Source organism: Camelina sativa, chromosome 7 (genome assembly GCF_030686135.1).
Source record: "Camelina sativa cultivar CO46 ecotype springtype chromosome 7, ASM3068613v1".
Taxonomy (NCBI): domain Eukaryota; kingdom Viridiplantae; phylum Streptophyta; class Magnoliopsida; order Brassicales; family Brassicaceae; genus Camelina; species Camelina sativa.
This window is the reverse complement of record NC_141886.1, coordinates 33,328,706-33,354,427: the sequence shown is the minus strand read 5'-3', so window position 1 is coordinate 33,354,427 and position 25,722 is coordinate 33,328,706. Positions and strand designations below refer to the sequence as shown.

At 35.2% G+C, this 25,722-nt stretch overlaps 4 protein-coding genes and 4 pseudogenes across 8 annotated transcripts; 3 read left to right on the top strand and 5 right to left on the bottom strand.

Annotated features, from left to right (window-relative positions):
* The first annotated feature begins 828 nt into the window (after positions 1 to 828).
* On the top strand, positions 829 to 1,385 carry LOC147941982 (uncharacterized; annotated as a pseudogene).
* Positions 1,386 to 2,094: 709 nt separating this feature from the next.
* LOC104703819 (UPF0540 protein At1g62060 pseudogene) lies at positions 2,095 to 2,731 on the bottom strand (annotated as a pseudogene).
* A 3,964-nt stretch (positions 2,732 to 6,695) lies between these two features.
* LOC104703818 (UPF0540 protein At1g62220) lies at positions 6,696 to 7,620 on the bottom strand. The gene has a single exon (XM_010419895.3). It carries the CDS (start codon positions 7,363 to 7,365, stop codon positions 6,895 to 6,897), a length of 471 nt encoding a protein of 156 aa, XP_010418197.1. The 5' UTR covers positions 7,366 to 7,620; the 3' UTR covers positions 6,696 to 6,894.
* Positions 7,621 to 9,170: 1,550 nt separating this feature from the next.
* On the top strand, positions 9,171 to 11,701 carry LOC104774591 (protein NRT1/ PTR FAMILY 8.5). Of its 4 annotated transcripts, XM_087457599.1 has the most exons (6): positions 9,171 to 9,325; positions 9,537 to 9,660; positions 9,768 to 9,985; positions 10,083 to 10,491; positions 10,588 to 10,638; positions 10,729 to 11,701. In XM_087457599.1, exons 1-6 carry the CDS (start codon positions 9,266 to 9,268, stop codon positions 10,797 to 10,799), a joined length of 933 nt encoding a protein of 310 aa, XP_087313725.1. In that variant the 5' UTR covers positions 9,171 to 9,265; the 3' UTR covers positions 10,800 to 11,701. The 4 variants fall into 4 exon arrangements, with proteins under 4 accessions (XP_087313725.1, XP_087313724.1, XP_087313723.1 ...); XM_087457598.1 differs by having other exon boundaries at positions 10,588 to 11,701; XM_087457597.1 differs by having other exon boundaries at positions 10,083 to 10,638.
* A 342-nt stretch (positions 11,702 to 12,043) lies between these two features.
* LOC147941981 (fatty acid desaturase 4-like 1, chloroplastic pseudogene) lies at positions 12,044 to 12,433 on the bottom strand (annotated as a pseudogene).
* Positions 12,434 to 15,438: 3,005 nt separating this feature from the next.
* LOC104703816 (5'-adenylylsulfate reductase 2, chloroplastic) lies at positions 15,439 to 17,742 on the top strand. Its single transcript, XM_010419893.3, has 4 exons — positions 15,439 to 15,900; positions 16,047 to 16,184; positions 16,285 to 16,414; positions 16,522 to 17,742. Exons 1-4 carry the CDS (start codon positions 15,819 to 15,821, stop codon positions 17,537 to 17,539), a joined length of 1,368 nt encoding a protein of 455 aa, XP_010418195.1. The 5' UTR covers positions 15,439 to 15,818; the 3' UTR covers positions 17,540 to 17,742.
* Positions 17,743 to 17,969: 227 nt separating this feature from the next.
* LOC104703817 (putative non-inhibitory serpin-Z5 pseudogene) lies at positions 17,970 to 19,413 on the bottom strand (annotated as a pseudogene).
* Positions 19,414 to 19,790: 377 nt separating this feature from the next.
* LOC104703815 (putative leucine-rich repeat receptor-like serine/threonine-protein kinase At3g14840) lies at positions 19,791 to 25,445 on the bottom strand. Of its 2 annotated transcripts, XM_010419892.2 has the most exons (24): positions 25,352 to 25,445; positions 25,062 to 25,236; positions 24,608 to 24,679; positions 24,443 to 24,511; positions 24,286 to 24,357; positions 24,122 to 24,193; positions 23,967 to 24,038; positions 23,793 to 23,864; positions 23,618 to 23,689; positions 23,432 to 23,503; positions 23,274 to 23,345; positions 23,108 to 23,179; positions 22,947 to 23,012; positions 22,802 to 22,864; positions 22,661 to 22,702; positions 22,505 to 22,545; positions 22,050 to 22,414; positions 21,765 to 21,960; positions 21,519 to 21,680; positions 21,300 to 21,418; positions 20,840 to 21,050; positions 20,495 to 20,732; positions 20,262 to 20,412; positions 19,791 to 20,189 (listed from the first exon to the last, which is right to left on the bottom strand). In XM_010419892.2, exons 1-24 carry the CDS (start codon positions 25,443 to 25,445, stop codon positions 19,791 to 19,793), a joined length of 3,039 nt encoding a protein of 1,012 aa, XP_010418194.1. The 2 variants fall into 2 exon arrangements, with proteins under 2 accessions (XP_010418194.1, XP_087313712.1); XM_087457586.1 differs by having other exon boundaries at positions 22,050 to 22,545.
* Between the last annotated feature and the right edge of the window lie 277 nt (positions 25,446 to 25,722).

Genomic DNA, 25,722 nt, shown 5'->3' with positions numbered 1-25,722 from the left:
TCCTAATCCACCTCAACAAAATCATAATCTAAATGTTGACTATAATGATATTTTGGATTGTTTGTTTGCTCTTCCAGGTCGCGAGCATCTACCACTGCTGTCTGAGCAACCTATTCCAGGAATCGAGACTTTATGGTATAAATTCTCTTAGTTATATAAGTTGTGTGATATAAGTTTGATATCGGTTTTAGTTTGATATAGGTTTGATATAAGTTTGTTATAGGTTTTAGTTGTGATATAGGTTTGTTGTGGTGATATAAGTTTGATATAGGTTGTGATATAAGTTTGATATAGGTTGTGGTATAAGTTTGATATAGGTTGTGATATAAGTTTGTTGTTGTGATATAGGTTTGTTGTTGTGATTCTTATTTGATATTGTGATAAGAATCAAATAAGTTTGATACCGGTTTGATATAAACAGCATAAATGATCTTAGTTATATCGGTTTGATATAAGTTGTGTGATATAAGTTTGATATCGGTTTTAGTTTGATATATGTTTGATATAAGTTGTTGTTTTGATATAGGTTTGTTGTGGTGATATAAGTTGTTTGTTGTGATATAATTTTGTTGTTGTGATATAGGTTTGTTGTGATATAGGTTAGTCTTCTGGGACCATTTGGTTTTAGTCTGTGATATAAGTTGTTCTTCTTGTTTTTTATAACAGGTTTAACAGACACAAAGGGAGGTTGTCTCGAGCGATTGCTGGAATCTTTAGGAGGAAGTTTGATGGGCCTTACTATAGTTGGAAGGTGACTCCAATACTCATTCAAGAGAGATACTTCAGGATGTTGAGACCTATGAGAAGACCATAGAAGAGAAATTGTCTGAAATGAATGAGGATGGACTACATACTTCAGATAATTCCTCTAAACATTCAAGTCATCAAACTCTTAGCATTGATTAAAAGAATGAGATCTTTCTTCAGGTAATTTTACTTAATGTTTTTGATTTTCTTTTAATGAGGTTTGAGTATTCTCGCTTAACTGAATGTTTATTGAATGTTATGTTTTGTTTCAGTGTACTCAGACAGATATCTAAGGCAACCCTTTTGGCCTTGGATCTCTTGTCGACACACTTAACAAAAGAAAAAGGAAAGAGAGCTATGCGAGCCCATCAACTGTTCAGGATCTTCAAGATCAACTTCGGCGCAAGATAGCTGAACACGAGGCTGAAAATGCACGCCGTGATGCGGAACATCGACAGTCTCAGGCTAGCTTCCATAAGCTCCTCGCCTTCATGAATGAAAAAAATCCTGAGTTGGTTGAGTTTATGGCTTCTGCTCCTACTGACCATGAACCAGCCACACAAGCCACGAGAGGAGGCACCGCACAAGCCACGGCAGCAGCCAATTCTCCTTTGTCTAACACTTCTTCCACCCAATGAACTTGATTTGTATTTCCTATCATTTAGGATGATCTTTTGTGTTTAAACTCTTTTAGGATGATGTTATGGTATGATTTAGGATGATATTATGGTATGATTAAGATGATGTTATGGTAAGATTAGGATGATATTATGGTATGATAAGGGTATCTGTTGCTATGATTAGTATTTTTAATCATCATTTTCTTTTTAACTAATAGCATTTTAAATTGGAAATTAACAAATATCAAACATGTGACCAGTTTGTGACCAAACCAAATAACAAACATGTGACCAGTTTGTGACCAAACAAAATAACAAACAAAAACTCCAAATTCAGACTCTTGTAATTAGTCCCAAAATCGTCCTGCTATAGGACTCTAAATATGGTCACAAAACAGTCAGTAAGTAAACTTGGTTGCATTTCAGTCGGAAATGTGCAACTCCAGATACAGTCACTTAACAGTCGCTTATATACGACTATATTTTATAGTCGGAAGTCAGTCGCAAATTAGAGACGATGTTGCGACCATTTTATTTTGCGACCGTTTTTTAACGACTCCCAAAAATGGTCGCTAAGAAGTCGCAAAACCCTTATTTGCGACTACTTAGCGACGTTTATAGAAGTCGCAAACGGCGAGTTTTCTTGTAATATATGGTCGTAATTATTGCATTTTCCTTATTTATAAAATAGCCATTACACAGAAGAGTAGCATTAATTTGATAGTAATTAAAGGTGACAATCTCTGGTTTTATTTATGAATACAAAAGAGATTGTGAGTTTGTAGAATATATATAAAGAGAGCTTTGACCAATAAGCATGATGAGATCACCTCACGCTCAGTTCTTTTTACTTTTGCCGTCCTTCTTCTTCTTCTTCTTCTTCTTGTCAGTGGAGCGGCCCCTCGCAGTGGAAGCCGAACTTGTGGAACCGTCTCCACGAGCAGCAGCACCATTGCGATTTGCTGCAGCGGCAGCATTGCCTTGAGCGCTAGAACCACTGGAAGAAGCAGCGTCTGCGTTGCGACCCTGAGCAGAGACAGCTCCGCTGGTACCTGTGTAGCCACTTCCGTATGAATCGGCGCATGGACCTTTGGGACTCCTAGTAGCACTAGCATAGCTAAAGCCACTACTGTCTGCTTCTAGTTCCGGCCACAACAGAAAGCTCAGCTCCAATGCCTTTGCGAGCAGTTTTTGACATAGATGTCCCTAATTTGGTCTCTTTGGAGACTTCTTCGACCGGCCTTGCGGTCACAATGGCAAACAGAACGCCAATCACGAGAAGCACAGAAAACTTTGTGGCATTCATCTTTTAAATTTATTATAGGTTTTGTATTAAACTGTGTGTTTGTGTTCTTCTTCCCAAATCATATATAGCCTCTATATATATATACACACTAGATACATTTGTATTTAATTGGATACGTGAGCATTTCTTACAAGAAATATACATGCTTAAATGGATTAGTAAAATTACAACTAATAGACATACTAAGATCAGGTGTCAACATGATAGTACTATCTTAACACCTCTTGTCAAAATCAATCTCGATTTTATCTACCAGCTTATAAATGCCATATCTCATCAATGCTATAATTTTTTTTTTAGTCTTTTTAAAATTTTTTATTAGTTTCTTATTTATGGAGTAATTAATACTCTTTTGTATAATATTGCAAAAAGAAATACTAGTATGTAAGGGAGATTTACTCAGCTAGTATACATTTTAAGTAATATTACCAGAACAAATAAACTTATTTTTTATTACTAGGATATTTAAGATATTTTTAAAATACCCAACGTGCCCTTGTTTTATGTTACACGAAAAAACGTAATTACAATAATGCTATTGCCACATCATATGCTACGTCAGAAATTGCTGATGTGCATTAAATAACTCAGTCGTATCGCATTACAGAGGTAATGACGGCTGAGTTAAAGTATGTTGCGACTGATTTATGGAAAAAACATTTGAGTTAGAGAGGACGGCTGAGTTAGAGCATAACTCAGCCAAGCGTTACGGCTGACTTAATGAAATCTGGCTGGGTTATAGCATAACTGCTATAACTCAGCCGTACTTACGGCTGAGTTTTCACCCGATGGTTGAGTTGTCAAAATTTTGGCTGAGTTATCACTACGACACGGCTGAATTAACATTTTTCGGCTGGCTGAGTTATGAACAACAGCTGACTTATGAGATGTCGTTACGGCTGAGTTATGGTTAAGCACTATAACTCAGCCGTCATAAGCTGACTTATCGAAAAATTCGGCCATTTTACGGTTGAATTAGTAGCAAAAGATTAATTACTAGAATATCATTCAGTTACGGCTGACTTATTAAATGATACGGCTGAGTTACAAATTTTCAGTTGAGTTATGACATTAAGCGGCTGAATTTGGCATCCATTTTTTTGCTTTTTAATTATTGTAATAGTATTCATGTTGCGGCAGAGTTATAATCTTGTTTGATGGCTGATTTAATTAGGTTGATTTACATGTTCGTTTGGTGGCTGACTTGCCACTTCGGACGCATCATCCATGTCAGCATTCCATGTCATCATCTTCTCTGGAAATACGAAACGTCGTTCCTTCCACTCTTGTTCTTCAACTGGGTAAAAAGTGTTCTTCACCTTGTTCTTCACCTTTTTCTTCCCCCTTTTTTTCTCCTCGTTCTTAACTTCTTAATTACACTCATTCTTATTAATTTCCTCATTCATCTTCATTTTCCAATTATGGTAATTGTTGTTTCCGTTAATTGGGTAAAGAAACACAAATATGTATTTAAGCAACACCCATGTTCGCGATGTAAACAAGTTGGGCACAATATGAAAACTTGTCGGATGTAGTATTGTTGTAATACATTTGTTTTATTTTGTGTAACGAGACCTTTCGTTTTCTGCTTTCAGATTATTTCTTATGATAACTCAACCACAAAGCATTATAACTCAGCCGTCATATGAATCGATGAGATCTTTCGTTTTCCCGTAAATACTATAACTCAGCCGTCAAGTCGTATAAATGAGCCATTTGCTTTCATATTATTTCTTGTGATAACTCAGCCACCAAGCATTATAACTCAGCCGTCATATGATACGACGAGACCTTATGTTTTCCCGTAAATACTATAACTCAGCCGTCACAACTCAGCCGTCACATACCGGAACTCGAAAACGAGGGCGGCTTAGACGGAAACGAACAAGACAACGACGATGAAGAGAGAGAGAGCGAGAGAGGATATCGAGAGAGAGAACGAGAGAGGATATCGAGCGAGGACGGTGAGAGATGACGGTGAGAGAGTAGAGAAAGACAGAGTATCGCCGGCGGAATTAGGGTTAGGCGAAGAGCGAGAGAGAGAGAGTTTTTTTTCTTTTTTCGGGTTGTGAACAGTAAAAACTTTTTAGTTTTCTCTCTTTTGATATAAAGAATAAACTGTCGATTCTGGAAAGAAAAAAAAACAGTCTAGTGACGTGGATTATGGAAGATGATGTCTATTTTAATTTGCTGATGTGTATTTTTTTATTATTTTTCTAATTAAAATCGAAAAAATAAATTCAAAGAGTAAATTGTAATTACACTGAGGGCACTAAATATCTAAATAATTTTTAGAAAATGTATACATATCAGGAATAAACTAACTTTTGGATATCATCTCAATAATTCTTTCTCTAATTTATTATGTTCCTAGCTACGTCATAGACATATCCACAGCTAGCTCGATCCATGACCACTTCCGTATCTTTTTTTTTTTTTTTTTTCTGTTAACATTCCTTCGAGTTTGGTTAAGTTAACATTGACACAAACATAAACAAACATATTGTTATAAATAAATGGCTAGATCCGCCATTCTTATCCAAACATCATACACAAAAACATATTGTTATAAAGATTCAAGATAGAAACCTAGTGTCTCGAAATACCATAGGTACGTACGTTTGTATTTGTTAGGGCACGCCGCACGCCTGTATATCTTGCAAGAGAAATACATACTTAAAAGCCCTGTTTTAAAAATCTCCGTCTATCACCGATTATGCCCTACAAAATCGCTAGGCCTACCCTTTTTGCCTCGATTAATGATTAATTTTCTGCCTAGCATCGGTTATCTAAATTTACTTGTCTAATTTGATTATAACCCGTATAATCCGATTACTTTCCGCTTAATTTTGTATATAAAAATTATTTTTAGAGTCAAATATAAATCGAATATGTATTTTTTTGTTATTTAGACATTTAAATTAATAGTTCATGATGTTTTACAATAACAAATGTACAAACTTTTAATGAAAATCATAAATTTTCTTTTAAAATTACGTTTTTATGTGTTTACCTTAGTTTTAAAGACAATATTATAGTTTTATATTTTATTTGATATTTTTATTTTAACATAAACAGAATTATATATATATATATATATTTAATACTATATATTTTTATTTTATTATTAATTTAATATAACAACCGTAAACTAGTCCTTGATTAATCCCGTTTAATCTCTGATTTTCTCGCTAGGCTCTAGGCATACCCCAACCGCCCGACTAGTGCCTAGCGATTTCTAAAATGGGTCTTAAAAGCATTATAACTTTATAAGTAGTTGAAAAAAAAAAGAGGCCATTAATCAGTTCTTTTACCCATAACTAACTGATACTCTTACCCAGATGTCAACTTATATATATAGAAAAGTACCAATGTAAAACATAAACATGATGGTATATTGTGTGATAATGGGGGTTCACGGTATCTTGTATCAGTCAAATAATGTACGGCCATCGAAAATCAACTACTTTATCGTAGTTGATTGAGCCATCGAAGATCAACTACTAAGGTCTTTTAATTTATGTTATGTTAACATAAAGATTGAGCTTTATCAGGTACACTCATCGACGTACGCTTAATTTCTATCAATGATAAATATTTTCAACAAGATTCCAATATCTAATTTATATTATGATTTGTAAATTAATTTTATCACTTATAATTATAAATTAAAAAGGACGCAATTAAAATATGGTCTTAGGCCTCTAATTAAATGGGCTGGCACGGCACTATATATGTGTATATATAAAATTTCAAAGAAGATTAATATGAGGTCGCTATATATTATTGCATTTGTTTAATTTTTATTTATATAAAGAAAGCCATTACACAGAACGAGTAGCGTATCATAAACTCATAATAATTAAAGGTGACAATCTCTGGTTTTATTTATGAATACAAAAGAGATTGTAAGTTTTTAGTATATATATAAAGTGAGGTTTGAGCAATAAGCATGATGAGATCACCTCACGCTCAATCCTTCTTTTTTCCTTTGGAGCAATAAGCATGATGAGATTAATATGAGGTCGTAATTATTGCATTTGTTTATTTTTTATTTATATAAAGAAAGCCATTACACAGAACGAGTAGCGTATTACAAACTCATAATAATTAAAGGTGACAATCTCTGGTTTTATTTATGAATACAAAAGAGATTGTGAGTTTTTAGTATATATATATAAGATAGGTTTGAGCAATAAGCATGATGAGATCACCTCACGATCAACATCGTTTTTTTCCTTTGGGGCACTTCTTCTTCTTCTTCTTCTTCTTGTCATTGGTGCGTCCACTCGCAGTGGAAGCGGAACCTGCGGAACCGTCTCCACGGGCAGCAGCACCATTTTTATTTGCTGCAGCTGCAGCATTGCCTTGAGCGCTAGAACCACTGGAAGAAGCAGCGTTTGCGTTGCGACCCTGAGCAGAGACAGCTCCGCCGGTACTTGTGAAGCCATTTCCGCTTGAAGCGGCTCTTGGACCTTTGGGACTGTAAGTAGCACTAGAAAAGCCATTTCCCGAAGAGAAGCTATCAGTTCGGACATCAACAGAAAGCTCGGCTCCAATACCTTTGGTAGCAGTTTTTGGAACAGAAGTGCCTAATTTGGTCTCTTTGGAGACTTCTTTAACCTCCCTTGCGGTGACAATGGCAAACAAAACGCCAATCACGAGAAGAACAGAAAACTTTGTGGCATTCATTTTATGTATTTTTTTGTTTGATGAAATTGTGTGTTGTTTGTGGTGCCTGACTTAGTGTTGTGTTCTTCCCAAATCGTAGCTTCTAAATATACACACACTCGATACGCATGCATTTATTAAGAGACGTGAGCATTTCTTAGAAGAGATATGTACATGCTTAAATGCATTAGTCAAATTACAACTAATAGTCATATAACGAGATGTCAACGTGATACTATCTTAGCACCTTTTGCCAAAATCAATCGCACTTTTTTCTAACCAGCTAGTTACTAGTATTATGGATAGATTGTGATATCCGATATTATTTGTTTGTTTGTAAAAATCTGCAGAGTCAATAAATTGTCAATCAGTTTTTGCCACATATATATATATATATATATATATATATATATATATATATATATTTTTTGTTTTCATAAGGATAGAAGACACCTATGTGTTTCTCCTATTTTTAGCATAAAAAACATAAAAAATTATTTGGATTTGTATGCAGTTTTCCATTTTTTTGTTTTAAATCTAAAAGAAGAAAGTGTCTTAAATGGTCATAAATAGCTGAAACATACATGCAAATGCAATATACCTTTTATTTATTTATTTGATGGTGTAAAAATTTTAATCTGAAATTTGGAATCCATTCAGAAAAAAAAAGAAGATATTAAGAAAATCTGGATCAAAATATATATCAAGTCCGTTAAAAAAACTAGATTCGAATCCGAATAACATAAAAATCTGGATCGAATTGTGTCTATACCTTTTTCAAATATTTTTCTTTAGTAATTTGTTGGATATTACTCAAAAGTCTTTTTTTTTTTTTTTTTTTTGTCAAAAACTCATAAGTCTTTAAAACTACAGAAACAGTAAAAAGAGAGACAATTTCGATGCAGACGCAACTAGGACAGATGGCGTGAGTAAAACTTAGAAACAGATAGACAAAATAATATTAAAGAGGTTGTTCTTTGCAAGAACTTTGAAATTTTGTCGTCTCCTTAAGTTTTTTTTTTTTTTTTTTTGTCTAACATCGTTATTAAACACTTGGAGTGTCTTACAAATAAAGATTACCTTCGAAGTAACAACTACATGATTTGGACTTAACAAATCCCGAATTTTTCATCATAAAAGAAAATAATTTAAAATTAAATCAAAATCAAAATTTTTGATCTGAATCTCATCTGGATATTCAAGAGAGTATTCAGTCAAACATTCAAATAATTTGTGTTAAAATAAAAAATTTCTGTTATTCAATTATATATATATAGATATATTAAAATAATAAAATCCTTAAACTAATAATTTAAAAATCTGTGTTAAAATTCTATGCTATTGAAAACATTTTTAAAGGTTAGTTTTTCCATTTTTGATGACTTAAGATTGAAGATTTACTTAATTAAAATATTTATAATCTAAATCTTATCGTTCCGTTTTAAATGAGATGTCGAAAAATTATACGATAAATTATAAAAACTTCATTATATTCACCCAAAATAATATACAACTCATTAAAATAAAAAAATTCATAATACAAAATTGTATCTAATTTTCAAATATTTAAAATTCATTTTTAATTTTAATTTTATAAATATATTCAACCATATCCGTCCACTCTCAATCTTGCTAAAAAAAATGTCTTGGTCAATAACGTGTAAAGTTCCTAAATTATTAAGAAAATAAACATCAAATTTATTATAAAAAAAAAAAAAAAAAAATTAAAATAACTTAGTGCTAAAATACATATATGTATTGCGTCACCAGTAGGACCCAGTACCAAGACGGCAAGACCCGATGAAACTGGAACTCATTAAAGCTATAAATTAGTGTTCCAAATTTCTTGTAATGGCTTCTTATTATTAAAAAAGAAGAAAAAGATAAAGATAAAGATAAAGCTTTGTCCACTCACAAAAAGATGAATTCTATTGAAGAAGACGAAAGGATAATCCTCGATATCGAAGAATCTCTTATACAGGTTTCGTTATTGCTTCCTTGAAGTTTGCTATGAATCTATTTAGTAATTCTTTGACCCAAAAAAATTGAATCTTTTTAGTTATACCTATACTTTCTTCAGTGTTCAAGAATTGTTGTCCTCTTGTTCTGCTCTAGAACCACACACCGACAAAAAAAAAACCAATCTTTTGTAGTCTCTGATTCTGAAAACTATCCCTGAATATATTTCACAGAAGGAAGTGAACAGTGTCTTAGCCGGATTGTCTAAATCAGCTGAAGATGGTTCAGTAGACATTTATGGAAACCCACCATCGAAGAAGAAAACAGGAAACTGGAAAGCTTGTCCCTTTATTCTTGGTAAACGACACAAAAACACAAAAAAAAAAAAAAAAAAAAAAAAAGATAACTTTTTTCTTTGTGTTTATAGATCATTTAATGATCCAACAAATCTTGTCTCAATGTAGGAAACGAATGCTGTGAGAGATTAGCTTACTATGGAATCGCCAAGAATCTAATCACTTACTACACAAGTGAATTACACGAGTCCAATGTCTCTGCAGCTAGGCATGTCATGATTTGGCAAGGAACTTGCTATTTCACACCTCTCATTGGAGCTGTTATAGCTGATTCTTACTGGGGAAGATACTGGACCATTGCTTCTTTCTCTGCTATTTATTTCATTGTAAGAGCAAAAAGCCTTAAAATCAATCACTTTTGGATAATTGCATTTGTTTAGGTGATTTTGTGTAGTTTAATCTGTGGTTTTTGTTATTATTTAGGGAATGGTTTCGTTGACACTCTCGGCTTCAGTTCCTGGTTTAAAGCCAGGATGCGTTGGCGTTGTTGCTGGTATATGCCCACCAGCAACAATGGCTCAATATGCAGTTTTCTTTTTGGGGCTTTACCTTATTGCACTTGGTACTGGAGGTATCAAACCATGTGTATCATCTTTTGGTGCTGACCAGTTTGATGATACTGATCCAAGGGAAAGAGTTAGAAAAGCTTCTTTCTTTAACTGGTTCTACTTCTCAATCAACATTGGTTCATTCATCTCATCAACTCTGCTTGTTTGGGTTCAAGAAAACTCCGGGTGGGGACTCGGTTTCTTGATCCCCACCGTTTTTATGGGAGCCTCTATCGCCAGTTTCTTCATTGGAACTCCGCTTTATAGGTTCCAGAAACCAGGAGGTAGCCCGATTACTAGAGTTTGCCAAGTTCTTGTAGCTGCTTACCGTAAACTGAGTCTCAATCTCCCCGAAGATACCTCGTTTCTTTATGAAACAGGAGAGAAGAACTCCATAATTGCTGGAAGCAGGAAGATTCAGCACACTGACGGTTACAAGAAAATATCTGTTCCCTTTTCACTTTCGATCATTTTGGAAAATGTTCATTGGATCATAAACTTTGTTTTCTTTATCTCTGCAGGTGTCTTGACAAAGCTGCCATTATCTCTGAAGATGAATCTAACTCCAACCCGTGGAAGCTATGTACCGTAACTCAAGTCGAAGAAGTTAAGATACTGATGCGTATGTTTCCAATATGGGCCTCGGGGATCGTCTACTCTGTCCTATATTCACAGATTTCAACTCTGTTTGTGCAACAAGGACGGTCCATGAACCGTATAGTCCACTCTTTCGAGATCCCTCCCGCTTCTTTCGGGGTTTTCGACACACTTATCGTACTCATATCCATCCCAATCTATGACCGTTTCTTTGTTCCTTTTGTGAGACGGTTCACAGGCACACCAAAAGGGTTAACTGATCTGCAGCGAATGGGCGTTGGTTTGTTTCTCTGTGTCCTAAGCATTGCAGCTGCAGCAATTGTTGAGACAGTACGGTTGCAACTCGCTCAAGAGAGTCTTTCAATGAGCATATTTTGGCAGGTCCCTCAGTATATACTAATGGGAATCGCTGAAGTCTTCTTCTTCATCGGTCGAGTGGAGTTTTTCTATGAGCAGTCTCCTGATGCAATGAGAAGCCTGTGTAGCGCTTTGGCGCTTCTCAATACAGCAGTCGGAAGCTACCTGAGCTCGGTGATCGTTACCATTGTCGCGTACTTCACGACAATTGGAGGTAATGATGGTTGGATTCCAGATGACCTTGATAAAGGACATCTTGACTACTTCTTTTGGCTTTTGGTGTTTCTTGGACTTGTCAACATTCCTGTCTATGCATTCTTCTCTGTTAAGCACACGAAGAAGAAGGCTCTCTAAGTTATTGTATTGGTTTCATCATGTTCATGGTGATATACTCTGTGTTATCTGTTATTGGATGCCAGGATACTTGTAGTCGATTTTCTAAAATATGAATATGTTTCGGCCTTTGTAGTCTTTGTACAAAGAACGATTATTGGGTCATTTGTAAAAATTTTCTGTATATTTTAATGGCTTTGATTGGTAGCCCCGTAGCCCTTTACGTTGTGGTAAAAAAAGTCTACAGTTTTTTTACAGTGACCAATCATCAAATTCAAAACGATTAGTCAAAGCCGTAAGATAATTTCAAACTTCAAACCGGAACAAAATACAGTTAATTGAGGGGTCTTTGATCAATCAGACTTATAACACTTCATCGAATTGAGAACGGTAATCAAACAAGCGGTTAAATTTTCAACCGTTCTCAGTTAGATCTCACCATTCATCAATCAAAGCCATATAATCTTGGACCCCGATATTGGTCCTACCATGTTTTTCTCGACGTTTGAGTTTGACACAACTAGACTATTCTAAAACCAAAAAAAAACGTCAAATCCACAATCTAGTGGATAGGAGCTGTCGGCAATGGTAAACACCGGATCCTAGATCAGCTAAGACGTACCCTGCATAACTAGCTAAAGCTGGTTCAAGACAGATATTAGGACCAAACCCTCCAATGATAGATTTGGCAAAAGAGGCAAAAACGGTTGTGCAGCCCGCTGCAACCCATAACCGGTGGTTCCATGTCGATTGGAGAGTTTTGTCGTTGTCCTTGGACAGAGGAGGATTCACTAGGCGTTGCTCAACCACACGCTTCTCAAGATTAGGCTGAGGATTGGTGGTAGTAACAGAGCATGTAATTACACGGGATGGACCGTAGCTTCTTGAAATGTTGGTGATTGGTCTTAGAGGGTTCTTGATTTGAAATGATACAGCCATTGTGAGAGAGATTAGAGATGAAAGATATCAAAATTATAGTGTTGGCAAAAACAGAGGAAGGCATCATTATAGAGGCAGTGATAAACAATGGAGAGTTATGTTGTAGCATGTGGGTACGTCAGAGATATGTGGCTATTGTGATCAAGTACATACTGTATAACAATAGTTGATGTATATCAAATCGACATAATTGATAAGAGAGAGAGACTAATAACAGAAAATTAGTTATACGTAAAAGTCATTAGATTCTGAAATGAGAAACTTAATAAGGTTTAAGATGTTTAAATTTACTTAAGGTTTAAGTTGTTAAGATGTCTATGATGAAAACGTCCGATTTGATTTATGTCACACAATTCAGGCGTTTTGTAATTATTGTTTTTGGTCTCTTCTTTTTCCAACATGCATGAGACAGTTTTTGTTTTGATTAAAAAAAAAAGGTATGATTTTCAGTTTTTCACATAAATAATGGTTTTGATAGGTAATCTCTTAGTGATGCAGTATAGACCGTTTTGACAATTATCAATCATAAAAATATTATCAAAAACATTGTTTTCAATTTGTTTATAAAATTTTTATGTACTATTTTTTTTTAATAGTTTTGCACTGTTCTGTAATAGTTTCTCCCAGTTTTGTATAACTAATCTAATATTTTTTATAAAAAAAAAAGTAAAGAAAAACTTTAGACTAAGATTTAAATTAGTCGCTAGCTAGCTAGAAAATCATCTTTCAGATATGTCATGGTTTAAAATTCTATGAAAAATATATATAATGGATACTTAATGATTGCTTTTACGGCTTTACCTAGCTACATACTAGTGGCATTCTTAAGAACATTGTTTCAAAAATTTTACTAAGGTTTTAAATGGTGTCATTTTAAAGGAAGAGTACAATCACCAGATAGTCTCTTTTTTTTTTCTTAGAAACAATTACTAGATAGTCAAATTCTACTATTTTAGTTGTAAAAATGACAAATGAGAAAATCTTATATAAAATGCTTGCGTGTGTGTGTTTTATACTTCATCCATTTCAAAATATAAGATGATTTAGAGAAGTTTTTTGTTTTATAATATAAGATGTTTGCAAGTTTCTATGCAACTTTTAGATTAGTTTAGTATTTTATATTATGGAGTATTGTTTCTAATAGGTTGAATTTGTTAAAAGTAAAGACTTATTAATCTGCGTGCTTTAGCTAAAATATACTATATTTTGAAACGGAGGGAGTTATAGAGAATTTCTTTTTTGCACATATTTTTAATAAATACTATATTATTTTATTCTGTAACATGCTATTTTACAAAACCATATATATATATATATATATAAATATTCTTAGTTGGGTAATACAAAACCTGCTATCAAAATGATGTGATGTTCCTAATTAAAATCTGCAACTTGAGAATATGCTCTTCATATTACTGAAAGGGATCCAGCTCAAACCACATATATTATTCTTATACATAATGTGGACCGTGGTCCTAACGATAGATGAACTAATTAATCAAGTTATTGAATTCATATTGGATTTGAAGTTTGGTTTAAGAATTCAATAGATTTGTCGGACGTAGGGTTCTTTGTATATATTAAATTCTTTGTTCTTTCTTCATATTTTATCTTTTAAACAACAGATAATTTTTTCTAAAATTTTATTTCAACAAGTTGATAAACGATATATACAAAAGCCAAAAGGATAAAACAAAAGCATACCAACTGATTATATATTTATTACAAGTAGATTTGTTATACATTAGTATTCTCGTCATGTTATAATAATTAATTTACGTTCACTTTAATGTTTTTATTATTATAAATTTACGCATATGACAAGAAAAGAGTTGTTAATGTGTGTGTTTTAAAGAAAATTGAATGTTAAGTACCCTTTGTTGGACACCAAAGGTCGGCAAGTGAATGCTATGTGAAGTATGTGGTTCACCACAATTATTCTATTCGAAAGAAAAGTATTTCCCCCACACGAATCTTTATTAAACAGTAGCCAGATATCAGAATCAACCTTTTTTGTGACAATTGTGAATAATTATGTCATGGAATTCAAATTGAGCATGCACATGTGGACTAGATTACAAAATTGAAAGCAGTTGCACCACTAGTTCTTCATGCAGCATGTTTTAAGGGGTTTAAAAGTAAGTGATCTAATTAAAATCCAAAACCATTTTCATTTTACATTTTGCAAGTATAAACTTGAGTTCAATCGAACTTTTTTTTTATAATTGTGATGTAAAACAAAACCGTTGTTCCAAACTACGATCATATGTTTTGTTTTTCCTCTCTCTCGTTGAAAAGTAACGGTTCTAAATTAATTTGCTTGTTAATGATTTGAATTACTCGCAAATCGTTAAAGTAACTTACATGAAGTGTTTGTTTAATTTGCAACATAATGCTATATATCTACCTCACAATACACTACGATTGCAATATATATCTATTCTTGGCCACGGCTTTCGTCATGAAGTCATCATTGCTTGATGAACCCAAAAACACATATGAAAACACTTGAGATACAAATTAGAACACAAGTTATATTTACGAATCTTTCTTCTTCTATATTTTGGGTCGCTGGAAATTTGGAATCTTTCTTTTAATGTGCCAAACTCATATCTCATAACATGTATTGCCATACCATACAGACCATAATAGATAGATATCAGGATTAGATATCTAGCACAAGTCACAATCAAGCATTAACTTCTAGTGGTTGATTAAGATTCTAACTTTTTTTTAACTAAACACAACACTAAAATCAAATAACTAATCTCAATTACTTTGTTGCCACACTGTCCACACAAATGACTTAATATTATACGCAGGTGGGACGGGACGAGAGGGACCATTGCTTCAAAAATGTCTCCGAACCACTCCTTTTGGTTGAAGTACATAAAATTATTGACGATACAAAACATTAAGGAAATTAAAATTATGAAATTAAATAGATATAAAAGAAATGAAAAATTAATATTTATTTAAATTCTGAGCTGAAATATTCAACATATGCGAAGTTTTTTTTTTTTTTTTTTTTTTTTTTTTTTTTTTTTTAAATTTATTTTCAGCCTTGTGTCCTCCTCTCCTAGTCGCCACATCTCATACACCAGTGCTCACCACGCGATGAAACCGTTTTAATTTCACACAATTTAATTTCCACCAACCAAAACTCGCCACGTCATCAAAAACGAATCAATCCGTATAAACGTCTAGATCCCTTTAGAGCCTAAATGTTCTCTCTGCTTCGATCGGCCATTATTTAACAGCTTCAACCTAATCTACACTCTAGCCCTCAGCCATAGAAGACGAAGAAGCTTAAAAAACAAAACCAAAGATCATTGTTTCTTTCTTCAAAACCTTTTTTTGATTCGAAGAGTTTTGAGTGTAAGAAATGGCTTTAGCTGTTACTTCATCTTCAGCTGCGATCTCTGGATCGAGTTTTTCTCGTTCTGGAGCTTCTTCTGAATCTAAAGGTACGAACTTTATCTTTTACTTTCTCGTGAAAGTTTCCAGAATCGATTCTTTGATTGTTTATTGTTGTACCCATTTGCTGAATTGTGTTGATTCAAATCAGAAATTTGAAAAAGCCGGTGTTTTTTTTTTCTTTTTGTTTTTGCAGCTGTTCAAATCTGTTCGATTAGGTTATCTGATCGAACCCATTTGTCTCAGAGACGTTACTCTGTGAAATCTTTAAACGCTGAGTCACATTCACGCAGTGAATCTTGGGTTCCTCGTGCTTCAACTCTAACTGCTCCTGGTTCGTGCTCTGCTTCTGACTATTTCTCAGATTTCAATTTTTGTTTTCGATTTGGCTTTTTCGATTTGCTGATTCGGACTTTGATGAATTGTGGTTACAGAAGTTGAAGAGAAAGATGGAGAAGTTGAAGATTTTGAGCAACTCGCTAAGAAACTTGTAGATGCTTCTCCACTTGAAATCATGGATAAAGCTCTTGAGAAGTTTGGAGATGACATCGCTATTGCTTTCAGGTAAGATTTGATTATATATTTTTGAGAGCTATAGATTCAATTTAGAGTTTTAAAAGAGAAAACTTTGATTGACTTATGAATCTGGTTTTGATTTTTTTGTTCTGCAGTGGTGCTGAAGATGTTGCGTTGATCGAATACGCTCGTTTAACTGGAAAGCCTTTTAGGGTTTTTAGTTTAGACACTGGGAGGTTGAACCCGGAAACTTACAGACTCTTCGACGCAGTCGAGAAGCAATACGGGATTCGCATTGAGTACATGTTTCCTGATGCAGTTGAGGTTCAAGCTTTAGTGAGGAACAAAGGTTTGTTCTCTTTCTACGAGGATGGTCATCAGGAGTGTTGCCGTGTAAGGAAAGTAAGACCTCTGCGTCGTGCTCTCAAGGGTCTTAAAGCTTGGATTACAGGACAGAGGAAAGATCAATCTCCAGGGACGAGATCTGAGATCCCGATTGTTCAGGTTGATCCGGTGTTTGAAGGACTAGATGGTGGTGTTGGAAGTCTTGTGAAGTGGAATCCTTTGGCTAATGTTGAAGGAGCTGATGTGTGGAACTTTTTGAGAACGATGGATGTCCCTGTGAACGCCTTGCATGCTCAAGGATATGTCTCTATCGGGTGTGAGCCGTGCACTAGGCCTGTGCTTCCTGGTCAGCATGAGAGAGAAGGAAGGTGGTGGTGGGAAGATGCTAAAGCTAAAGAATGTGGTCTGCACAAAGGGAACATCAAGGAGGAAGATGGTGCTTCGGAGGATTCAAAGCCTGCGGCTGTGCAAGAGATATTTGAAAGCAACAATGTGGTTACATTGAGCAAAGGAGGGATTGAAAATCTTATGAAGCTAGAGAACCGTAAAGAGGCATGGTTGGTTGTACTTTACGCTCCTTGGTGCCCTTTTTGCCAGGCAATGGAAGCATCTTACATCGAATTAGCTGAGAAACTTGCGGGAAAAGGAGTTAAAGTGGCCAAGTTCAGAGCAGATGGTGAGCAGAAGGAGTTTGCTAAGCAAGAGCTTCAGTTAGGGAGCTTCCCAACGATACTTCTCTTTCCAAAAAGTGCTCCACGGGCAATTAAGTACCCATCGGAGCATAGAGATGTCGATTCGCTTATGACGTTTGTGAATCTTCTCCGGTGAGTAATGATGATCGGAAACCAAAAACAGTGTTAAGAAAAAGGATGTCAAGAGCATTGAGATGAAGGAGTGATTTCATCTCAGTCTTAAGATTGCGGAATAAACAAAAGCTATCTCTTCTATATGAGTGTGTATATTTGTATGTAGGGGGTTGATAGACTCTTTTTGTTGTCTCTTCGTCGTTAAAATGTTATATTTTCGGTCCATCTTTACTTTACTTGCAAATCTGCTAGAATTTTGGTCTTATCGACTATGGCTAAAAAGAATACTTTCTTTTTATAAGTATTCTAGGAGACCAGTCAAACTGATGAAACCCCAAACCCACCAGACAAAAGTCAATCTCGGTTGTAAACTGATCAAATATAGTTCAGCAAATGATAACTTAATAAAAAAGGAAAAAAAAAAACCAAAAACTAGAGAAAGAATCAAAATCTTAGAAGACCAGAATCTGATCCGGTAAAGCCTGGTCCTAAGCAGAAGAAGACGACTTGGAAGGATCGAAGATTTGACCAGCGAACAAAACAGTTCCGGTTCGGTCTTCTCTAATCAAGAAAAAAAACGGATGATCGGCTACAAAATCCAACGTCTTCACGACACGGCAGCAGCCACGGAGTCCACCACGAGTAAAACTACAAGCTTCAGTGCCTTCTTCATCGATTTCAATCAATGATTTTTGGTACAATGACACATCAAGCTCAAAGTCATTGAAAACACTTGAAGCTTCAAACCCGAATTCGATCTTAAACTTTGGGATTTTAAATTTAACAACATTAACTTTGCTTTCGGGAATGTGACTATCCAAGAATTCAGGAGTAGATGTCATTTTCTTCAAAAGATTATCCAATCCACCTTTCTTGTCGTCCGGGAGATAGAAATACATTGAGAAATCGCGGTCGGTATCGCCTGCTCGATAAGGAAGGCTGAGGACCTTGAAACCATCATAAGCCTCAATGTATTGTTTACTAGAGCTTCTCATGAATGGCACAGACACTGATGTTCCATTGAGAAGGTAAAAAGGTTTGCGTTTCGTCATTGACTTTTGGAACTTATCTGCCCAGGCTCCTTTAAAGTACAATGCGTTACCATAAACACTGTCGGTTAGGCTTGTTACTGATCCACGAGGAAGAAGGTCTTTGATGAGATCATTAGTGTGCCTTGATGCCCAAGAATTCACCTCCATACGCACTTCTTCAGCCTACACACACAAAAAAAACACACACACACAGTCACAAAACCACAACCGAAGGGGGAACCAAAGATCATATCACATATATGGATTCTAAGCAAAATAAAAAAACATTTAATTAGATATGTTTTATACATCTCTTAACCTAAAATCAGAAACTAACCTTGGATCGGAAATCAACTTGAGCCAAACTAGCCTTGAAGAAATTCTCAAAGAGATCTTTCAACAAAGGACTAACAGGTAGAGATTGATCAATCCAAACTCCATTAACCGCAGCGATCTTGGGGCCGCCTTGTTTGCTTCCGTCAGCGAGGACAACGGAAGCAATTTCGTGGTAAACTGCGTTAAGTTCATCCCTTGAGGAAGACCTAAGGAAGGAGAGGATGAAGGATCTTAGTTCTTCACCTTCTTCACCTCAGCTAGCAGCAACCATGGTGAGTACGGCGTAGATTGATGTAGGAGAGAAGACGAAATTAGAGTTTTTGGCTACGGCAGAGATTACCTTCTCCGCAAGGAATATAGCGACATCGTTTTGCTTCTTCATCGCTTCTCCCACATCAATCTTTGATAGACAAGGACTTGCGATTACCAAATCTTGATTCTTTGACAGATCGAGATGCTGCGTCTTTGAGAGAGAGGGACTTGCGATTTCTGATGTGTCAAGCTTTTGTTTCTTCTCAATTGGATCCATCTTTTTTGAAGTTTCCTGTTTATTTCTTCTGAGCATATAATAAACACATCCTGTACATGTATAAATAGAGAGAAGATTAGGAACTAGGGTTTGGTGTATCGCCGCCCCATTGTGGAAAAAAAGGAAAATTTCCTATATTAAATTTGTTGCTTAATATGCAAGTTTCTTGATTTCTTAAAAAAAGTTAAATCTCAAGCTATAGTCAAAAATGGAAATATTTCCAAGTCCATACATAATCAGAACCATACGTCAAACAAATGAAAAGATGTATTTAACAGAACAACCATGTTTTTGTCCTGACTCAGCATTATCTCATCTAAATTGTTTTGAACAACCATAGTTTGAATTCTAGTAAGATAAATAATCATAATCCATGATTAAGATCTGGTATTCCAATAAGCAGAATCGGGCTGAACAGGGTAAAGATCCCCTGTGTTGGTGCTGTTGTTTGATGTAGTCCAATCAGTCGTCGTAGTCGTAGTCGTTATCTCCTCTTCACCTATCATAGCGTAATGAGTGTTTATTGCTCTGACGCCCTCTTCGTCCATTTTGCTTCCTTTGCTAAACGAAGCTTCTACAAGCTTCTCAACGTTCACTGTCGAATGTCCTTCGAGCATACTCACCACCGTCGACATCGACGGTCTATCTGCTGGAGCTGGACTGGTGCAGAGGATCCCGATCTGAATCATCGTCATTGCTTCTTGTCTATTGTATTCTGTTCCTAGCCTCTTATCCACTACTTCTAGTACTTTGTTTTGCTCTCTTAGAATGTGTACCTGTGGAAGACAATGAGTTTCTTCAGATCTATGAGTTTGGTTTAGGGTTTTAGAGGTGAAATGATGATATACCCAGTCAAGAAGGTAGAAGATTTCGGTTTTGGATCTTGAGCTTGTGTTGCTCTTTCCGTGAACTATTTCCAGAGCCACAACACCAAAACTATAGACGTCGGCTTTATCTGTCAAATGGCCTCTCATTGCGTATTCTGGAGCCATGTATCCACTGCAAGAAAAGAAAAAAATTGCTTTGGCTTTAAGAAATAAATCACACAGAGTTGTGATTGATTGATATTAATTTAACTCACTATGTTCCAGCGATTCTTGTGCTGATGTGTGTGTTATCTTCTTCATCAAGCTTAGCAAGACCGAAATCGGAAATTTTTGGGTTTAGTTCCTTGTCAAGCAAGACATTAGTGGCTTTGATATCTCTGTGTACTATCTTGAGTCTTGATTCCTCGTGGAGATAAGCTAGTCCTCTAGCTATCCCCATGCAAATCATCTGCCTCGTTGGCCAATTTAGTTGTATCTGAGTCTCTAGAGGACCTATAAATTTGATAGAAACAGAAACGTTTTTCTTCAGCAAAAATATGGATGGGATAGAAAGTTTTAACTTTTAAGGTATATAAAGTGTTTTAAAAGGGATGCCTAACCAAAAAGAGCTTGTGCGAGACTGTTGTTTTCCAAGTACTCGTAAACTAGCAAGAGTTGATCACCTTCAACGCAACATCCATATAATTTAACCAAATGCGGATGCTGTAGTGCCGAAATCATACCAATCTCGTTCAAAAACTCTCGATTCCCCTGTTTTGATTTTGATGATAGTTGTTTCACCGCAATCACGGTTCCATCAGTCAACACTCCCTGTATTCATACAATGGAAAAAACCTTAAAAGTCATATATCCTTCATCTTCCTTACTCGCATAAGGATACAAACAAAATATGGGTTATGGTGTTTTGGTTTTATATTGGTTTAATGGTCTTTTCTTAAAAACGGATTTAGGAAGTTTTTCTTCAAACATTATGATTAGGTGTTTTATTAATTTTTACCGAAAATCTTTGGCTCGTAACACATAACAATGTCATTTCATATCATGATACTAATTGCTAACCTTGTGTACAGGACCAAAACCCCCTTCTCCTATCTTGTTTGCGGGATTAAAGTTATCCGTGGCAACTTTGATTTGCCTCAGTGAGAACGAACTGATCTGGAAGTCTAATTTCTTGAAATCTGAGGTGAAGAAACAAAGTTGAGTTTAATTAAGAAGAAACGAAGAGACAAGCTCAAAATGAATTAAAATGTTAGAAAAGAAAAACTATTCAAGCAATACCTTTTTCCATCTGAGTCTTGGGTCTCAAGCAGCCTCTCCACCATAAAATACTGCCTATTAAAAGCACAAGAAACACCGTCGAAGTAATTACACTACCAACCACTATACCAACAGATCTTCCACGACCAGTTTTGGTGTCAGGTTCCTTTGGTGGGATGAAATCTACATAAAGGTCATAGGAAATATAGTCAAGAGACAAAAAACACTCAGATAAATTTGAAGTCTTTTCGGGTTTGAAAAGTTTACTTGGATCTACCGACACAGCCGATATGAGAGAACCATAGACACCTTTTACAGGAATACCTTGAGTTCCTTTCCCAGCCCATTGTAATCTTATCTCCAACTTCCCATTTGTAATCATTAGAAAAAATTTCTTAATCACAGTCTTTCCAACACCTTTTGCCTCATCTACAATATTGAAATCCTTAATCTCAAGTTTACCCTACACATTATCACACCATCAAATTGAATATAACCATATATAACAACAATCTTCTAGGCATTTAGGAAACATGTTTGATCAAAATATACCTGAATGTATATGTCGAAAAATCGTCGTCCCGTGTTGCTTTCATTGAACATAATTTCAGCAAAATGAAGGTTAACCGTATAGTTTCCATTTCCAAGACACAACGCGTAGTAAGTAAGGGAAATGGCTGAGAGACGGGCATGTGTATAAAGCATAGAATCAGGTATCTTAAGCACTGATGAATTCTTGGACCAAAATGTTTTTCCATCGTCAGACCCATCATCACCTAAGAAGTGTCCTGTATTGCTAGCAACCCAACCGTTTCTACTATCATAGAAACCTGGCGTATCCCATGTGTCAGCGTCATATTTAGTCCCGTTGATTATTACATCATTACCACCACAATTTATATGGAGGCCATAGAAAGCTGAGAACAGATGATTAATAACCCAATATAAATCAGATGTGCAGGGTACGTAGATATTACGCGATATCAAATATAGCTTCAAAGACTTACTTTTAGGACATATATAATTACTCAAACACGTAACAGTTGAGCTGCAGCAAAATGTAAATGTAAAATCAAAATTTAGTAAATATTCTATAGATTGTCAAAAAAAAAAAAGTAAGTGTTCTATAGACCCAAAGCTTTAAAATTATGATTAATATTTACGTTTTATTTGCCAATAAAGGGCTGGTACTTGAAAACATATTCCTGCAAATAAAAAAAAAAAGAACAAATTAAGGAACCGTAAGCTTTATAGCCAATTTAGAAGGCATATGAGAACATTAAAATGTTTATTGTTCTTCTTACACGGATTTTTGTTGACATTCTTGGGTTTTAGTATCTTTGGAGAAGTTATTGTAAGAAATATCACTGCAAGAAAACATACAATAACCAAAAAAAGGTTACTTCTCTTGTTGTCACTACAAAGAAATATAGATTAGAAAAAACTCACATATTGTCTCCTTTGTCAACCATCCAAGTTGGCACGTCCCCGTTTAACATGTTACTTGTAAGATATCTGAAAGGTTACAAAACAAATGTCAGCGCAATTTAACATAGCTCCATAGAACTCTTTTAAAGAAACAAAAGAAAGAAGAGAGAAGAGCAGCATACATGTTGTCTACATTTGAAAGAGTGGCATATCCATTGGGGATTGGTCCACTCAGCTTGTTAAAGCTAAGATCTCTGCAAAAGAGTCTCACAATGTCAGCTTAAATTGTTTTTCATCGTCTTCGGTAATTTGATTTCATACTTGCCAAAGAAGAAAGATAATACTAACAAATTCTTAAAGGATGTAAACGTTCCAAGATACTCAGGTAAGTCTCCTGTAAGGTTGCAGTTCCTAAGAACCCTGCGAGGAGAAATGGTAGTTAGCTAATTGAAGGTAGGAAGAAACCTATAATTACCTAATATGTTTACTCTTAGGCTCAAACTCACAATGTCTTCATCGATGTCATGTTTTGTAGCAGGGGAAATGGAGTTTCAGGTCCGGCCAAGTCACTGATTTTCCTACAAAATTTATAATGTAGAAAATATTTAATATACATCACTGAAGGTGATTCAGTCCATGAAAGGCGAAAATTAACGAATCCCCAACACTCAAAGTTTAATTTGTGTACTTACAAGTTTGATAACTTTTTCAGAGGACCAATGGCACTAGGAATGGGTCCAACTAAACCACTTGCTTGTATAACCCTGATTAGAAGCAGAACAAATATTTCAATCCTTTATAAGTAACAAATACCAATATGAAAAATACAAAAGAAAAATCTTATTACGTTGAAAGTATATTGCTTACAGTTTCCCAAGTTTTGTCCAGTTCTGGATGAAATCTGGTATAGTACCAGTGAACTGGTTGTCACTTATACGGCTATAAATCAAAGAGAAAACATATAACTTTTAGTTTAAAAGTTAGAATCTCCATGGAAACAGATGAGTTAGAAAAAAAGAAAAAAACAGAGGAATAACTTACAAATCAGTCAATGAAGTAAGTTTGGCGAATGTACTTGGGATTTCCCCGGTCAAGTAGTTGGAGCTAAGAAGGCTACAAAGAGATTAAATAGCTTAACATAAGGAAAGACTTTATGCATGGAACGTTTTCAGTGAACCTTGGCAAAACGTTCTTACAGTTTTTTAAGGCTCCGTAGATTCCCGAGCTCTGGAGGTAATGTTCCGGAGAGTTGGTTGTATTCCAAGACACTAAACCAAATAATCCAGAAACAAAGAATAAGAATATAAGATATTTTGATCTGAAACGCTGTTGAGGAGAGGTAACAGAAAAGTGTACTTACAGACTATTAAGGTTTGTGAAGTTTCCAAATTCTTTCGGGATTGGACCACTTATCCGGTTTCCAAGTAATGAGCTACGATTTCATAATCCAACGAGCATACTCAGTCAAATCAATCTGTATAGTGTATATATATGAACATAGATAAGCTTATACATACATGTTGACAAGTGGCAAAGCTCCCCATTCTGGAGGAATGGAACCGTTGAGAAAGTTTCTAGACAGATCACTGATCAAAAGCAAGAAGAGTGTTACCGTTAAAGTGAGTAGCGGCGGATATTGTAATAAACTTGCAAGGGGTAAAGTGCATATATATGCTGCTTACATCTCTTGCAAGAAAGGAAGTCCTGAAAACTCTGTTGGGAGAGAACCTTGAAGGTTTTGTCCCATGAGAACTCTGTCACAAAATGAAGGTCAATTATGTTTTCGATCCAATACCATGCAGCCACATATGTGTGACACGTCGAAAAAGGTCTGGAAATGGTATTAAGTTGTAGAATATTATATAGAATGTGACTAGTTAAACTACAATTTGATTAGGAAATGGTATAAAATGTTATTAAGAACTTATTTTGCTGTCAAAAGAAAATGTCATTAAGAATATTGTTGATTCGACCTCTCTTGTTCTTATAAAATCTTCGAAGAAGATTTGTCATATTAGCACAAATATGGTGAAATCGAAGCCAAGTCTTAGTGGTATTCTATGAAACAAAACTTAAAACTTAAAACTTAAAAGTGTGGTATTATCAAGAATTGTCCGAAAACAAAATCGAACGTACATGCTGGTTACATGGCAAACGGAGGAAGAGCAGTTACAAGTAACGACGTCTTCGAGACCTTCGGCGGGGCTAGGATTTCTCCACCCGCCTTGAGATGAAGCGACGTCGCATGGATCCACGTTGAATTTCCAATTATCCTTCTTCAACGCTTTTGCTACACCTTTTAAAGCCTCGACTGCAAAATTCAAATTTAAAGAGAACCAAACCAAGAACATATGTACACTTACACCGAATCAAACATAACCTTTATATATATGTATGTATATATTATATACACATTACATACATACCTTCTTCTTTGGGTAATGTTGCACATGATGCGAAACCGTAGAGGATAAGAGAGACGACCAAATAGGGGAAGATAAGTATTCTATTGTACGACATTGAAAACTTGGAAAGTTTAGAAAATCTGTGTCAAAAACTGATATTCAATTCAAGATTTGTTGTTGTTGTTGTTGCTGTTGTTGTTCTCTTTATATTGAAATTTTTTATTTTATAGTGAAGACATTGAGAAATGAAGACGTACAACTACGTCAACATTATTATTTTTTGAATTAATAAGAGGTTCCAGGCCTACGTCCGTACATCCTCTCATGCTAAGGACCAGAGCATTTTATATGGTCCCCTCCCAAGCACCGTCCCTCGAACCGGCGATCTCTAG